This window comes from Oncorhynchus nerka, linkage group LG14 (assembly GCF_034236695.1).
Source record: "Oncorhynchus nerka isolate Pitt River linkage group LG14, Oner_Uvic_2.0, whole genome shotgun sequence".
Classification (NCBI taxonomy): domain Eukaryota; kingdom Metazoa; phylum Chordata; class Actinopteri; order Salmoniformes; family Salmonidae; genus Oncorhynchus; species Oncorhynchus nerka.
In genome coordinates, this window is record NC_088409.1 from 52,417,544 (window position 1) to 52,435,244 (window position 17,701).

At 42.7% G+C, this 17,701-nt stretch overlaps 1 protein-coding gene across 3 annotated transcripts in view; it reads right to left on the bottom strand.

Annotated features, from left to right (window-relative positions):
- The window catches only part of LOC115141434 (receptor-type tyrosine-protein phosphatase U), a 272,604-nt gene that overhangs the window by 162,445 nt on the left and 92,458 nt on the right, over positions 1 to 17,701 (bottom strand). For all 3 annotated transcript variants that reach the window (XM_065000165.1, XM_029680301.2, XM_029680299.2), the window contains exon 3: positions 10,540 to 10,811. In XM_065000165.1, coding sequence (XP_064856237.1) covers positions 10,540 to 10,811 — 272 coding nt within the window. The remainder of the gene's footprint in view (positions 1 to 10,539; positions 10,812 to 17,701) is intronic.

A 17,701-nucleotide genomic window follows, 5' to 3' on the forward strand; every position in this document is an offset into this window, starting at 1 on the left:
CCTCCAACACCACTTCCAGCAGCATCTGGTCTCCCATCCAGGAACTGACCAGGACCAACCCTGCTTACTTTCAGAAGCAAGCCAGCAGTGGTGGTATGCTGCTGGCATGCTGGAATTGCCCTAGCCCTCACCCTCCGATCAAAAAGGTCCCAGACGTGCTCAATGAGATTGAGATCTGGGCTCTTCGCTGGCCATGGCAGAACACTGACATTCCTGTCTAGCAGGAAATCACGCACAGAACGAGCAGTATGGTTGGTGGCACTGTCATTCTGGAGGGTCATGTCTGGATGAACCTGCAGGAAGGGTATCACATGATGGAGGAGGATGTCTTCCCTGTAATGCACAGCGTTGAGATTGCCTGCAATGACAACAAGCTCAGTCCGATGATGCTGTGACACACCGCCTCATACCATGATGGACACTCCACCTCCAAATCAATCCCGCTCCAGAGTACAGGCCTCAGTGTAATGCTCATTCCTTCAACGATAAATGCAAATCCGACCATCACCCCTGGTGAGACAAAACTGTGACTCGTCAGTGAAGAGCACTTTATGCCAGTCCTGTCTGTTCCAGTGACGGTGGGTTTGTGCCCATTGGCGACGTTGTTGCTGGGGATGTCTGGTGAGGACTTGCCTTCCAACAGGCCAACAAGCCCTCAGTCCAGCCTCTCTCAGCCTATTTCGGACAGTCTGAGCAACGATGGAGGGATTGTACGTTCCTGATGTAACTCGGCAGTTGTTGTTGCCATCCTGTACCTGTCCCGCAGGTGTGATGTTCAGATGTACCGATCCTGTGCAGGTGTTGTTACACATGGTCTGCCACTGCGAGGACGATCAGCTGTCTGCCCTGTCTCACAGTACGGACATTGCAATGTATTGCCCTGGCCACATCTGCAGTCCTCATGCCTCCTTGCAGCATGAATAAGGCACATTCACGCAGATGAGCAGGGACCCTGGGCATCTTTCTTTTGGTGTTTTTCAGAGACAGTAGAAAGGCCTCTTCAGTGTCCTAAGTTTTCATAACTGTGATCTTAATTGCCTACCGTCCGTAAGCTTTTAGTGTCTTAACGACCATTCCACAGGTTTGTTCATTCATTGTTTATGGTTCATTGAACAAGCATGGGAACCAGTGTTTAAACCCTTTACAATTAAGATCTGTAAAGTGATTTGGATTTTTACAAATTATCTTTGAAAGACAGGGTCCTGAAAAGGGGACGTTTCTATGTCATTTATTTATTTATTTATTTAATGAAGCTGCCAGTTGAGGACTTGTGAGGTGTCTGTTTCTCAAACTAGACACTCTAATGTACTTGTCTTCTTGCTCAGTTGTGCACCGGGGCCTCACACTCCTCTTTCTATTCTGGTTAGAGCCAGTTTGCACTGTTCTGTGAAAGGAGTACTACACAGTGTTGTACGAGAACTTCCGTTTCTTGGCAACTTCTCACTAGGAATAGCCTTCATTTCTCAGAACAAGAATAGACTGACGAGTTTCAGAATAATGTCTTTGTTTCTGGCCATTTTGAGCCTGTCATCGAAAACTGAAAACTGCTGATGCTCCAGATACTCAAGTAGTCTAAAGAAGGCAGGTTTTATTTAATAAGCACAGTTTTCAGCTCTGCTAACATAATTGCTAAATAGTTTTCTTATGATCAATTAGACTTTTAAATTTATAATCTTGGATTTGCTAACACAACGTGCCATTGGAACACAGGAGTAATGGTTGCTGATAATGGGCCTCTGTACGTCTATGTAGATATTCCATGAAAAAATATTCAGTTTCCAGCTACAATAGTCATTTACAACATTAACAATGTTTACACTGTATTTCTGATCAATTTGATGTTATTTTAATGGACAAATAATATGCTTTTGACCCCAAACTTTTGAAAGGTAGTGTAAGTATTCTTACCCTTTACTCAGTAATTTGTTGAAGCAGCGATTACATCCTCAAGTCTTGGGTATGACGCTACAAGCTTGGCACACCTGTATTTGGGGAGTTTCCCCCATTCTTCTCTGCAGATCCTCTCAAGCTCTATCAGGTTAGAAGGGGAGAGTCACTGCATAGCTATTATCAGGTCTCTCCAAAGATGTTAGATCGGGTTCAAGTCTGGGCTCTGGCTGGGCCACTCAAGGACATTCAGAAACTTGTCCCGAAGCCACTCCTGCGTTGTCTTGGCTGTGTGATTAGAGCAATTGTCATGTTGGAAGGTGAAAAATCCCACCAGTCTGAGATCCTGAGCATTCTGGAGCAGGTCTTCATCAAGGATCTCGCTGTACTTTGCTCTGTTCCTCTTTCCCTCGATTCTGACTAGTATCCCAGTTCCCGCTGCTGAAAAACATCCGCACAGCATGATGTTGCCACCACCATGCATCACCGTAGGGATGATGCCAGGTTTCCTCCAGACGTGATGCTGGCATGCAGGCCAAAGAGTTCAATCTTAGTTTCATCAGACCAGAGAATCTTGATTCTCATGGTCTGAGAGTCCTTTAGGTGGCTTTTGGCAAACTCCAGCGGATCGTCATGTGCATTTTACTGAGGAGTGTCTTCAGTCTGGTCACTCTACCATAAAGGCCTGATTGGTAGAGTGCTGCAGAGATGGGAGAACCTTCCAGAAGGACAACCATCTCCAAAGAGGAACTCTGGAGCTCTGTCAGAGTAATCATTGGGTACTTGGTCACCTCCTTGTCCAAGGCCCTTCTCCCCTGATTACTCAGTTTGGCCAGGCGGCAAACTCTAAAAAGTCTTGGTGGTTCTAAACTTCTTCCATTTAAGAATGAGAGGCCACTGTGTTCTTGGGGACCTTCAATGCTGCAGACATTTTTTGGTACCCTTCCCCAGATCTGTGCTTCGACATAATCCTGTCTCGTTTTTTTCTCTAACATACAATGTCAAATGTGTGACCTTATATAGACAGGTATGTGCCTTTCCCAATCATGTCCAATCAATTGAATTTACTACAGGTGGACTCCAATCAAGATGTAGAAACATCTCTAGGATGACCAATGGAAACAGGAGTTCAATTTCAATATCCCTCTAGTGGTGTGTGGGCTGTGCTTTGGCAAAGTGGGTGGGGTTATATCCTGCCTGTTTGGCACTGTCCGGGAGTATCGTCGGACGGGGCCACAGTGTCTCCCGACCCCTCCCGTCTCAGCCTCCAGTATTTATGCTACAGTAGTTTATGTGTCGGGGGGCTAGGGTCAGTCTGTTATATCTGGAGTATTTCTCCTGTCTTATCCGGTGTCCTGTGTAAATGTAAGTATGCTCTCTCTAATTCTCCCTTTCTTTCCTTCTTTCTTTCTCTCTCTCAGAGGACCTGAGCCCTAGGATCATGCATCAGGACTACTGGCCTGATGACTCCTTGCTGTCCCCAGTCCACCTGGCTGTTCTGCTGCCCCAGTTTCAACTGTTCTGCCTGTGGCTATGGAACCCTGACCTGTTCACTGGACGTGCTCTGTCCTAGACCTGCTGTTTTCAACTCTCTAGAGACAGCAGGAGAGGTAGAGATACTCTGAATGATTGGCTATGAAAAGCCAACTGACATTTACTCTTGAGGTGCTGACCTGTTGCACCCTCGACAACCACTGTGATTATTATTATTTGATCCTGCTTGTCATCTATGAACATTTGAACATCTTGGCCATGTTCTGTTATAATCGCCACCCGACACAGCCAGAAGAGGACTGGCCGCCCCTCATAGCCTGGTTCCTCTCTCAGTTTCTTCCTAGGTCCTGGCCTTTCTAGGGAGTTTTTCCTAGCCACCGTGCTTCTACAGCTGCATTGCTTGCTGTTTGGGGTTTACGGCTGGGTTTCTGTACAGCAGGGCTTTATAAGGAGGGCTTTATAAGAAGGGCTTTATAAATACATTTGATTGATTGAAATAGATTTTATTGAATTTTGAGTCTCATTTACATTACATTTACATTTAAGTCATTTAGCAGACGCTCTTATCCAGAGCGACTTACAAATTGGTGCGTTCACCTTAAGACATCCAGTGGAACAGCCACTTTACAATAGTGCATCTAAATCTTTTAAGGGGGGGGGGGGAGGTGAGAAGGATTACTTTATCCTATCCTAGGTATTCCTGAAAGAGGTGGGGTTTCAGGTGTCTCCGGAAGGTGGTGATTGACTCCGCTGTCCTGGCGTTGTGAGGGAGTTTGTTCCACCATTGGGGGGCCAGAGCAGCGAACAGTTTTGACTGGGCTGCGCGGGAACTGTACTTCCTCAGTGGTAGGGAGGCGAGCAGGCCAGAGGTGGATGAACGCAGTGCCCTTGTTTGGGTGTAGGGCCTGATCAGAGCCTGGAGGTACTGAGGTGCCGTTCCCCTCACAGCTCCGTAGGCAAGCACCATGGTCTTGTAGCGGATGCGAGCTTCAACTGGAAGCCAGTGGAGAGAGCGGAGGAGCGGGGTGACGTGAGAGAACTTGGGAAGGTTGAACACCAGACGGGCAGCGGCGTTCTGGATGAGTTGTAGGGGTTTAATGGCACAGGCAGGGAGCCCAGCCAACAGCGAGTTGCAGTAATCCAGACGGGAGATGACAAGTGCCTGGATTAGGACCTGCGCTGCTTCCTGTGTGAGGCAGGGTCGTACTCTGCGGATGTTGTAGAGCATGAACCTACAAGAACGGGCCACCGCCTTGATGTTAGTTGAGAACGACAGGGTGTTGTCCAGGATCACGCCAAGGTTCTTAGCGCTCTGGGAGGAGGACACAATGGAGTTGTCAACCGTGAACAGTCTCATAGCAAAGGGTCTGAATACTTATGTAAATAAGGTATCTGGTTTTATTTTTTAATGCATCTAGCATCTGGTCCTGATAAATAGGCGGTTTACTTTGGGAATGTTCTTTTTCCAAAATTAAAAATAGTGCCCCCTAGTTTCAAGAGGTTAAGGGATGGGTAGGGTCAAGAAGTTAAACTACAGTGCAGTTTCAATTTAAAAAATATAAAAAATAAAAGTAACAAAAATAGAAGGGCATCAGTAAAATAACAATAGTGAGGCTATATACGGGGGTACCGGTATAGAGTCAATGTGTGGGGGCACCGGTTAGTCGAGGTAATTGAGGTAATATGTACATGTAGGTAGATTTACTAAAGTGACTATGCATGGTTAATAACAGAGAGTAGCAGCAGCGTAATTGTCCTGTGATATCATTAAAGATGTTATAATGGAAACATTGTAACTTCAAGAGATTTCACAATATATATGTCAGAGTTACATCTAAATGTTGTGAACTCATATGATTAAATACGAAACGTGATTTTAGCATTCTAAATGAGAATTGTTTTTCATGTAAAGTTTTACCCAGTCAGTAACCAGGCCAACGTGAGCACAGACATTATACCAAAAGGATGGAACACCCCTTTTTCCCCCAGAGTGTTTATAAAAGGACTCCTAACAATATTTACATTAAACCAGACATTGTGGACTGGTGGCTATATGGCTGAGTAATGGTTTAAAACTAAAGACCAGTATACGGACAGTAAGCCAGACGTCACAAATGGTTTAAAACCACCAGATCAGAAAGTGTGGAGCTGTGGCTACACGTGTAAAATGGTTACACTCTACCTGACCAGAAAATGGTAAGACCCTCAAACTCAACAGAGAAGAAGAAGACTAGACATGCACCGCCTCCAGCTAAAAATCCACATTTACAATAAGCGTATTATTCAACTGTATGTACAATAGTTGAATTAATTTGTCTCTCTTTCTCCCGCTCTTTCTTTCCCCACCCCTTCATTGTGTAACCAGCGTTGGAGCAGATTTAACAGATTACATTCAGAATGAGACTAATATGAGGTAATGCTAATTATCAATTGACTGCTATGATACTGAGATATTCTGATCTTTTCTTGAGTTAATTTAGGAAATGATGACTCATAAAACGAACTTTTCCCGTGGTACCCCAGGCTACTACTGAGTAAATTGTTACATGATTCATTTAACCACGTAATAAATAGAAATGTAAAACACTAAATAAGAATGGTGTTCATGGGAGGACACCACGGAAGAAGCCACTGCTGTCCAAAAAAACATTGCTGCACGTCTGAAGTTTGCAAAAGTGCACCTGGATGTTTCACAGCGCTACTGGCAAAATGTTCTGTAGACAGGTGAGTTGTTTAGAAGGAACACACAACACTATGTGTAGAGAAAAAAAGGCACAGCACTCCAAGCATCAAAACCTCATCTCAACTGTAAACTATGGTGGAGGGAGCATCATGGTTTGGGGCTGCTATGCTGCCTCAGGGCCTGAACAGCTTGCTATCATCGACGGAAAAATGAATTCCCAAGTTTATCAAGACATATTGCAGGAGAATGTTAGGCTATCTATCCGCCAATTGAAGCTCAACAGAAGTTGGGTGATGCAACAGGACAATGACCCAAAACACATAAGTAAACCAACAACAGAATGGCTTCAACAGAAGAAAATACAGCTTCTGGAGAAAGTCAGAGTCCAGAGTCCTGACCTCAACCTGATTGAGATGCTGTGACAGACCTCAAGAGAGCAGTTCACACCAGACATCCCAAGAATATTGCTGAACTGAAACAGTTTTGTAAAGAGGAATAGTCAAATTCCTCCTGACCGTTGTGCAGGTCTGCTCCGCAACTACAGAAATCGTTTGATTGAAGTTATTGCTGCCAATGGAGGCTCAAGAAGTTATTATATCCAAGGATTCACATTATTTGCCCACCCTGCACTGTGAAGGTTTAAACGGTGTGTTCAACAAAGACATGAAAACCTATAATTGTTTGTGTGTTATTAGTTAAAGCAGACTGTGTTTGACTATTGTTGTGACCTAGATAAAGTTCAGATACAATTTTTTATGACTTTATGACTCAAAATTCAATGACTTTCCAAAGGGTTCACATACTTTTTCTTGCGACTCTAGGTGTTCCCTTTGTGTAAAAGGGGAGTGTGGAGTGAAATAGAGATTGCATCATCTGTGGATCTGTTGGGGTGGTATGCAAATTGGAGTGGGTCTAGGGTTTCTGGGATAATGGCTTTGATGTGAGCCATGACCTGCCTTTCAAAGCACTTCATGGCTACAGATGTGAGTTCTACGGGTCGGTAGTGATTTAGGCAGGTTACCTTAGTCCCTGTGCCCAAGAACACTAAGGTAGTCTGCTTAAAACATGTTGGTATTACAGACTCAGACAGGGAGAGGTTGAAAATGTCAGCGAAGACACTTGCCAGTTGGTCAGAGCATGCTCGGTCTACACGTCATGGTAATCTGTCTGGCCCTGCAGCCTTGTTAATGTTGACCTGTTTAAAGGTCTTCCTCACATCGGTTGCGGAAAGCGTGATCACACAGTCATCCAGAACTGCTGATGCTGTCATGCATGATCCAGTGTTACTTGCTTTGAAGCAAGCATTGAAGTAATGTCGCCACTCTGGTAGGCTCATGTCACTGGGCAGCTCTCGACTGTGCTTCCCTTTGTAGTCTGTAATGGTCTGCAAGCCCTGCCACATCCGTCAGGCGTCGGAGCCGGTGTAGTAGAATTCAAAAGTATTCCTGTATTGACGCTTTGTCTGTTTGATGGTTCGTCAGAGGGCATAGCGGGATTTCTTATAAACTTCCAGGTTAGAGTCCCGCTCCTTGAAAGCGGCAGCTCTACCCTTTAGCTCGGTGTGAATGTTGCCTGCAATCCGTGGCTTCTGGTTGGTGTATGTACATACAGTCACTGTGGGGACAGCGTCATCAATGCACGTATTGATGAAGCCTGTGGCTGATGTGGTGTACTCCTCAATGCCGTCAGAAGAATCCCGGCAACATATTCCAGTATGTGCTAGCAAAACAGTCCTGTAGCTTAGTATCTGTTTCATCTGACCACTTTATTATTGACAGAGTCACTGGTGCTTCCTGCTTTGATTTTAGCTTGTAAGCCGAAATCAGGAGGACAGAATTATGGTCAGATTTGCCAAATGGAGGGCGAGGGAGAGATTTGAACGCGTCTCTGTGTGTGGAGTGAAGGTGGTCTAGAATTTTGTTCCGTCTGCTTGCACATTTAACATGCTGGTAGAAATTAGGTAAAACAGATTTAAGTTTCCCTGCATTAAAGTCCCCGGCCACTAGGAGCGCCGCCTCTGGATGAGCGTTTTCCTTATGGCCGTATACAGCTCATTGAGTGCGGTCTTAGTGCCAGCATCGGTTTATGTTGATAAATAGACAGCTACGAAAAATACAGAAACTCTCAGTAGATAGTGTGGTCTATGGCTTATCATGAGATACTCTACCTCAGGCGAGAAAAACCTCAATACTTCCTTAGAAATCGTGCACCAGCTGTTGTTTACATATATACAGTGGGGCAAAAAAGTATTTAGTCAGCCACCAATTGTGCAAGTTCTCCAACTTAAAAAGATGAGAGGCCTGTAATTTTCATCATTGTGGGAAGCTTTGTTGTCTTTAAGCCATTCATTACAAATATCAATTTTTTTTAATCAACTAAACCTGTGATCGCAGCATCGAAGGGAAAGTATATCCAGGAATGCCATGAAAGATTTAAGGAAGTTATATTAAGACTTCATAGGTTTATAATACGGTCAATTTAATGTGCATTGGGTTTACTAGCATGATGGAACATGCTAGTTAGGAACATTATTCTCTCCATCCTTCAAAAGTAGACCCTGACTCTCTGTTGACCTATCACTTCAAATCCAAAGAGATTCCATTAAGCTTGCTGCATGGCGTCTGTAACCAAAGTCCTTTAATATTTAAAGTCATACGGGTTGCAGCTAAGAGCTCCTTGGTGAATACAGAGAGAGAGAGATAGAGGCGTGCCAGGTCAGATCGAGTCATGTTCAACTCCACTCCGCTTGACTCTCTCCAGAATTGTTTGTTGTTTATTTATCCATTTTCCTCGGCATGACTCTTTATGTAACTGCAGAAAGGGGACATCATTATATTTTGCAGAGAAGGGACTCAAAAGCGGAAACACCGTATCAGACAGATAATTTGTGATTTATTTATTCACTGCGCTACACTATACTAGCCATGGTCAGACAGACAGTACATGAACCGATCAGTACATTAATTTCCCTATAGGCCAAAAGGTTTCAAAGATTTGCCAAAAACTAGAAGATGTATTATTCTGGATAAATAACATCACAGTATCTTAATTTTGAAATGGATGATCGCAGGCTACAATTTAAACAGTTTCTTAACAGGTTGTTTTTTCCAAGAACGGTCAAGTGTGTTGCTGCAACCTCATCTGCCCATTATTCCTTCCTTCTCCTAAGTGAAGCCTCTCCTCGGTAGCACTGGTGTGGTGCTAACTCACACATGCACCATCTGTGTGCTGCTTATGAATCTGTGAAGCAGCATGTACCAAGACAGAGGGTAGAGAGAAGGAGGACAACAGAGTTAGAATTAGAAGGAAGATGAGTGTTGTAAAGCAAGCCAAAGGAAGACACATCAAAAATAAGCCAGAGGAATGTCGTTTATCCCTAGTTTTTCTGCTATAGGAAACTGCCATGGCCATATTAATGGTCGTTAAACTGAGTTGATGAATTGTTCTGCTAAAAGGGAGCATTGAAGTGAGAGCTGGTCTGGGTGTGGTGGGATTGACAATGCCATTGTAATTCTCTCATGTAGTGATACATTTACTGAGATGACTCTCGAGCCAATATTAAGTTGAGAGAAAGAGCGAGCTCGTCAATGCTTTGCGTACGTCAGACATTATCGAGGTGATTTTTCCCATGGCCCTCTGCCCACCCACACGTGTTGACAACTTTGTGTGTTGTGTGTGTGTTGTGTTGTGTGTGTCATGTTTAAATAACCCTCATTGTCAGGCCGTGTAGTTATAATTCCACAGTGTCATCCTACCTTTGGCTCCTGTTTCTACAAAGCTATTATTTACACTTGAAGGTCAGATCCTGCAGAACAGTATGGAAGTTAATTAAGTCGAAGGGTTTGACAGTTCTCAAAAAAAACACACACTTCTCAACTTAATTGCTTTTTGACAGCTCCGCAGAGTTTGCAGAATATATAAATGTAATTTATGGCCCGGTCGCGCCATCCGAAGGCCAATAGAAAGCGCACAGGTACCAACAGTGGCTGCCAGTAAATTTGCTTCCGAGTGGATAATGACTTGCCACTGAGGGAGTGAAGTTGTGCTGTGTATTCCAACTGCTGATGTACAGTTAGCAGAGACAGTCTCAGTAGGTTACACTGTAACAAGCCTAGCCTACATTTACCAAGGGAGCAATTACAATTAAACTGAGCTAGCTTTGCATGTGATTAACACCAAGGTCTCCCCGTGCCGTACAGTATCTCACCGTTGGAGAACAGTAAAGTTATCACACACAGTCCTGGATGATCAGGCTCAGCTTTTGGCTGGTTACCCTTATGCTGTATATTTGTCTTAATATCTAACACCTTCACTAGGCCTTATACGGACTACATTAACATCATACATGAAGGAAATGGGATCAGAATGAGCCTGTTAGATTCTAGCCACTATTATGTGTAGCTGACGCAGTGGGAGAATTGAAGCATGCTGTGTAACGACTAAAAGTAGCAGTGAAGTGATGCCACTGGATTTACCTGGTACTCATTGGGCCAGAAGGTGCTGACAGCCAGCTCCACTTGGTGCCACTGTGGTCCGTGGGACCCTGACGTGTTCCATACTGGGCTACCCAGCGGGCCGCCGTTGACCCGAACGTACGCTCGCAGTGCCCCTGGGCTGTGGCCATCGCGGCTGTACAGGAAGTAGCTGAACTGGACGCAGTGTGTGTCGTTTTCACTCAGCGTCTGCAGCAGGAGCTGGGCGCGATGCCCTGCAGCATGCTGGGAAGAGTTCACCAGCATATAGGAACCTGGAGGGAGGAGAGAGAAATAAGGGTAATGTCACACGAGGGTCAGAGATAATGCATACTGTAATGCCATGACCCCAAACTCAGCGATGAGCAAAATGTCTGTTTTTGCATTTGTGTTTCGCCATTGGGGGGTGCATGAACTGATTAACCTGACTCATCCTTCAAGTTCCCTTTGGGTTATGATACAGTGTTCTGAAATGTAATCGTAAGTAAGTTATTCTGAATGTGTTTACAAGTACTGAATCATTCATTTTGGCCCAAAAACTTAACTAGAGTAGAAGTGCATTTTTCAACCGATTTTAGAAAGGAATCATTCAAATTTCTGCAGATGATAGAATAGAAGCACTAAAGATCTAAATGACATATCCCTCCTAAGCGAGTAACCTCTCTTCAGATCCTAGCCTCACTGGCAACGTTTACATGCCCACCAATATCCCATTATTATTCGGGATAGTCAAAATGTTTGTTTTTGAGTTGACACATATAAACCTCATATCCCATTTGCAATAAACTGAAAAGCTTGTATCACGGTTATGGGAAACCTAATAAGATGCCAGACATATGCTGATCTTAGAAAGGATACAGTGGCATGTAAACATCTTATCCAATTTATTGTTGTTGTTTTGCAGGCTAAGTTTCGCATATAATGGGTGTTGTGTCATCATGTTTTCATCTGATTGTCAAACAAATCACTTTTAAAAAAGTAGTCTAACTGCCCAGTTCGATCCACCATAATTAAATATTAACTTATTTTGCTGATCCGGACCGTGTAGCCCACTGGCTACTTTCACCCGTAATTTAGAAAACTTTCTGCTTAGCGTTTCTGACATTTGGTAAGCCAAATTATAACTGATGACATTTGGTAAACCATATGATAATTTCCGACATTTGGTAGGCCATTTGTTTGTCAACTATAGTTAGATACTAGCAGCTTCTCTTCTGTTATAACTTGTTGCCCCAGAATTCTAAGTGAAGTGGATACATAGTCACTTTTTTTATTTTTTTTAACCTTTATTTAACCAGGCAAGTCAGTTAAGAACAAATTCTTATTTTCAATGACGGCCTAGAAACAGTGGGTTAACTCAGGGGCAGAAGGACAGATTTGTACCTTGTCAGCTCGGGGGTTTGAACTTGCAACCTTCCGGTTACTAGTCCAACGCTCTAACCACTAGGCTACCCTGCCGCTCCACTTTAATGACTCTACCTACATGTACATATTACCTCAACTAACCAGTGCCCCCACACATTGACTCTGTACCGGTACCCCCCTGTATATAGTCTTGCTCTTGGAGAAAAAGCAAAAACTTCCAAACAGCGGAAAGGGGTCCAGTGCAAAATGTCCAAATTTCACCAATTTGACCAGTTTTAAGAAAACGAAAAGCTGAAAAAACTATAAAACAGGAATATGATGGGTGCATATTTTATGTGGTTGCAATACTGTCTGCTTGTATAACAGTGTCAATGATAAGACACACACAAATTCACATTTTCTCAAGAGATGCTGAAAGAAAGAAATCATATTTCTGTTCCCAAGACAAATTTACATTTTTGTATCATTTTACTGCAAGAAATGCATAATTCTGCAGGAGTTAATATAATATTACGCTAAATGTGAGAGGATATAGGCCGACAGTCATTGTCCATATTTCTGTTACTATTTCATTTGATGTATTTATTTTTATATTACCTTTATTTAATAAGGCAAGTCCGATAAGAACAAATTCTTATTTTCAATAACGGCCTAGGAACAGTGGGTTAACTGCCTTTGTCACGCCCTGACCTGAGTATTCTTTGTTTTCTTTATATATTTTGGTTAGGTCAGGGTGTGACGAGGGTGGTATGTGTGTTTTTGTCTCATCTAGGGTTTTTGTACTGTCTAGGGGTTTTGTAGGTTTATGGGGTTGTTTACCATCTAGGTGTTTATGTAGGTCTATGGTTGCCTAGATTGGTTGTCAATTAGAGGCAGGTTTTTATCCTTGTCTCTGATTGGGAACCATATTTAGGCAGCCATCTGCTTTGGGTATTTGGTGGGTTATTGTCTATGTCTAGTTGCCTGTGTCTGCACTGTTGATATATAGCGTCTCGTTTGTTGTTTTGTAAGTTTGTTTTAGTGTTCTTTCTTCATTAAATATAGAACATGTATTCATATCACGCTGCGCCTTGGTCTCCTCAATACGACGATCGTGACAGCCTTGTTCAGGGGCATGCACGACTGTGTGGCAGGCATTTAATCAGCCTGCTATGGCTATTTGAAACAAAGGGACAAGTACTCTAGTAGGCTAGATATTTACAGCAACAAGGTGTGGCTGAGGTTGGTGAGGGTGATCACTGATGAAACATGAGTCCACTAAGACCCAGAACTCAAACCCCAAAGCCCCTTGTAATTAGGACAACACAACCTCCTCCCCAATCGCCTAGCATCTGTCCTCCATCAAGTCTGTGCCCACAAACGTGACTAAAACAACAATGCCAGGAGATCCTGTGTACCAACATAATCAAGGTTGTGGTCTTTGCACTCCAAGGTCTGTTTTTCCATTCAGAAATGTACAGTTGTACAATTCCTGACATTTAATCCTACTAAGAATGACCTGTTTTAGGTCAGTTAGGATCACCACTTCCTTTTAAGAATGTGAAATGTCAAAATAATAGTACAGAGAATTATTTATTTCAGCTTTTATTTATTTCATCACATTCCCAGTGGATCAGAAGTTTACATGCACTCAATTAGTAATTGGTAGCATTGCCTTTAAATTGTTTAACTTGGGTCAAACATTTCAGGTAGACTTCCACAAGCTTCCCACAATAAGTTGGGTGAATTTTGGCCCATTCCTCCTGACAGAGATGGTGTAACTGAGTCAGGTTTGTAGGCCTCCTTGCTCGCACACACTTTTTCAGTTCTGCCAACAAATGTTCTATAGGATTGAGGTCAGGGCTTTGTGATGGCCACTCCAACAGATTGACTTTGTTGTCCTTAAGACATTTTGACAACTTTGAAAGTATGCTTGGGGTCATTGTCCATTTAGAAGACCTATTTGTGACCAAGCTTTAACTTGACTGATGTGTTGAGGTGTTACTTCAATATATCCAAATAATTTTTGTGCCTCATGATGCCATCTATTTTGTGAAGTGCACCAGTCCCTCCTGCAGCAAAGCACCCCCACAACATGATGCTGCCACCACCGTGCTTCACGGTTGGGATGGTGTTCTTTGGCTTGCAAGCATCCCCCTTTTTCCAAACATAACCATGGTCATTATGGCCAAACAGTTCTATTTTTGTTTCATCAGACCAGAGGACATTTCTCCAAAAAGTATGATTTTTGTCCCCATGTGCAGTTGCAAACCATAGTCTTGCTTTTTTTATGGCGGTTTTGGAGCAGTGGCTTCTTCCTTGCTGGTTATGTCAATATAGGACTCTTTTTACTGTAGATATAGCCACTTTTGTACCGGTTTCCTCCAGCATCTTCACAAGGTTCTTTGCTGTTGTTCTGGGATTGATTTGCGGTTTTCGCACCAAAGTACGTTCATCTCTAGGAGACAGAATGCGTCTCCTTCCTGAGTGTTATGACAGCTGCGTGGTCCCATGGTCTATATACTTGCGTACTATTGTTTGTACAGATAAATGTGGTACCTTCAGGCATTTGGAAATTGCTCCCAAGGATGAACCAGACTTGTGGAGGTCAACAATCTTTCTTCAGAGTTCTTGGCTGATTTCTTTTGATTTTCCCATGATGTCAAGCAAAGAGGCACTTATTTTGAATGTAGGCCTTGAAATACATCCACAGGTACAACTCAAATTGACTGAAATTATGTCAATTAAGCCTATCAGAAGCTTCTAAAGCCATGACATCATTTTATGGAATTTTCCAAGCTGTTAAAAGGCATAGTCAATTTAGTGTATGTAAACTTCTAACCCACTGGAATTGTGATACAGTGAGTTATAAGTGAGATAAACTGTATATAAACAATTGTTGGAAAAGGTACTTGTGTCATGCACAAGGTAGATGTCCTAACCAACAAGAAATGTGTGGGGTAGTTGAAAAACGAGTTTTAATGACTACAACCTAAGTGTATGTAAACTTCCGACTTCAACTGTATGTACCCCCTCAGCATTTCCTATCTACCCTCCCCTCAGTCTATGTTCCATGTCATAATTGTGAGAACTCTAATGCAATGATCAAGGGTAATTTACCCCCCCCCCCCCTCATACGGGGAGAAAATGTATATCAGGGGTAACATTTTCTGTTAAACAAAATTTGTGGTCTATTTAGTGAAATGCCCATGTGGCTATTATTATGTTGGAAAGTCTAAAAGAGAATTCCAAGTCCGTATTACAGAGCACAAGAGCAACATCAGAACTGGTGACAAGAAGTCTGCTGTAGTCAGACACTTTAAACTGGTGTGCTTTTATTTTATTTTGAAGATCTTCTGGAAAACAGTAGAAATAGTATGTAAATTATGATTGTGAAAAAATTAAGAAGCAGTACTACAATTAAGAAGCAGTACTACAACCATCTATAAATATGGGTGGATGTCTGTTGAATGCTGCTAAAGAGAAAGACATTAAAATGTAAAAACATTACAGTGAGTTCAGGCTTTTCCTTTCTTCCAGTATTTGTATTTGTATTTATATGTATTAAGGATCCCCAAGGCAGTACCTACTCTTCCTGGGGTCCAGAAATATTAAGGCAGTTATATACAATTTTACATGACACTACAGTGCCTTGCAAAAGTATTCACCCCCTTGGCGTTTTACTCCTATTTTGTTGCATTACAACCTGTAATTTAAATATATTTTTATTTGGATTTCATGTAATGGACATAGACAGAATAGTCCAAATTGGTGAAGTGAAAAAAAATATTTGTTTCAAATTTTTAAAAAAAAAAAATTATGGAAAAGTGGTACACACATATGTATTCACCCTCTTTGCTACGATGCCCCTAAATAAGATCCGGTGCAACCAATTACATTTAGAAATCATATAATTAGTTATATAAAGTCCACGTGTGCAATCTAAGTGTTACATGATCTGTCACATGATCTCAGTATATATACACCCGTTCTGAAAGGTCCCAGAGTCTGCAACTCCACTAAGCAAGGTGCACCACCAAGCAAGCGGCACCATGAAGACCAAGGAGCTCTCCAAACAGGTCAGGGACAAAGTTGTGGAGAAGTACAGATTAGGTTATAAAAAAAATATCCAAAACTTTGAACATCCCACGGAGCACCATGAAATCCATTATTTAAAAAATGGAAGGAATATGGCACCACAACAAACCTACAAAGAGAGGGCAGCCCACCAAAACTCACAGACCAGGCAAGGAGAGCATTAATCAGAGAGGCAACAAAGAGACCAAAGATAACCCTGAAGGAGCTGCAAAGCTCCACAGCGGAGATGTGAGTATCTGTCCATAGGACCACTTTAAGCCGTGCACTCCACAGACCTGGGCTTTACGGAAAAGTGGCCAGAAAAAGTGAAAAAAAAAAGTGAAAAGTGAATTTGCAAATAAATTCATAAAAAATCCTACAATGTGATTTTCTGGATTTTTTAAAATCATTTTGTCTGTCATAGTTGAAGTTTACCTATGATGAAAATTACAGGCCGCTCATCTTTTTAAGTGGGAGAACTTGCACAATTGGTGGCTGACTAAATACTTTTTTGCCCCACTGTAGATGGGAGAAACTTCCCTTGGTTTAGGTTCCACAAATGATCTTTTATAAGAAGTGACAGATCTGGATGCCCCTTGGCCCCCTATGTTAAAGGGGTAGAGAGGGGTGGTGTGGCCACATATCTAAAGGCCCGAGAGGGTCTAGTACAACCAAAATCTCCCCCTCTCCAGCCTGACGTCCCCTGATTTGTGTCTGTGCTCCTGGGGTTGAAATCTCCGCACTCTCAAGGCGCTTTGCTTAATTAGATCTTTCAGAGTCATTCCCAGTGTCTGCACCCAGAGGTACTCGTAAAAGTAAGAGCGAATGAGCAGGCAATGTTCTCCTCACAGACTCTGTGAAGGGAAATTGTGTTTGCTCTTAGTTTTATACACATGCTTTTAACACATTTCTGTTGTCTCTGCAAGTTAATGTAGGGACACGTATTGTTCTCCATTTTATATGGATGCCTTTGACCCTCCCTTGACGATGGGGAGGTGTTGAATATGCAACGAGAGAGTTGGAGGTATCAAAAATGCAAAGAAAAATGTATTCGATACAACAAATTTTATTCAGCAAAAAATATATATATAACTTTTGACACCACTATAACTGGCTCACTCAATCAAACTCTCAACAAACCTACAAACACTCAAACAGTTAACTACTGGCACTATTGTCCCGGATGCTGTCACCTTTATTAAATCCTCCTCAAAGGAGTCTCAAAACATATGAGTTGGAAGATGCAAGGTGCACCTTTGGCCAATTTGTTGCTGTATCATCTCTCACTGTGGTGAGATATTTTTGGAGGTGGTGGGCAAGTCCATCTTTCAGCCATAGCGCTTTGCCTGACACTCTCCACCGTGCCCTTCTGTTTCAGGGGGGACATGAAAGTGAATGCACAGCTTGGCGGTAGGACTACAAGGACAAGAAACAGCAAGAATGGAGAAGTGATGATGAAGGGAGGAATGTGCAGTCCACTATCTCAACTGATGCACAATGTTCCTTGACTCTCATTGAGTTAAAGCCCTGAAAACATGTGCAGCATGTGTAGCTCGTTCAGAAAGGTTGATAGACACGGACATACAACAAGTACTGATCTCGCTTCAAGATGTTGGAAAGGTCTAAGGATTGACCCTGGTGGACTGTTATATATGACAACTTTAGATAACTTGAATGCTGCAGTGATGGACATGCTGTTCAACTTTAACCTTGAGCGCCATCCATTTACTTTGAAATCCTTAGC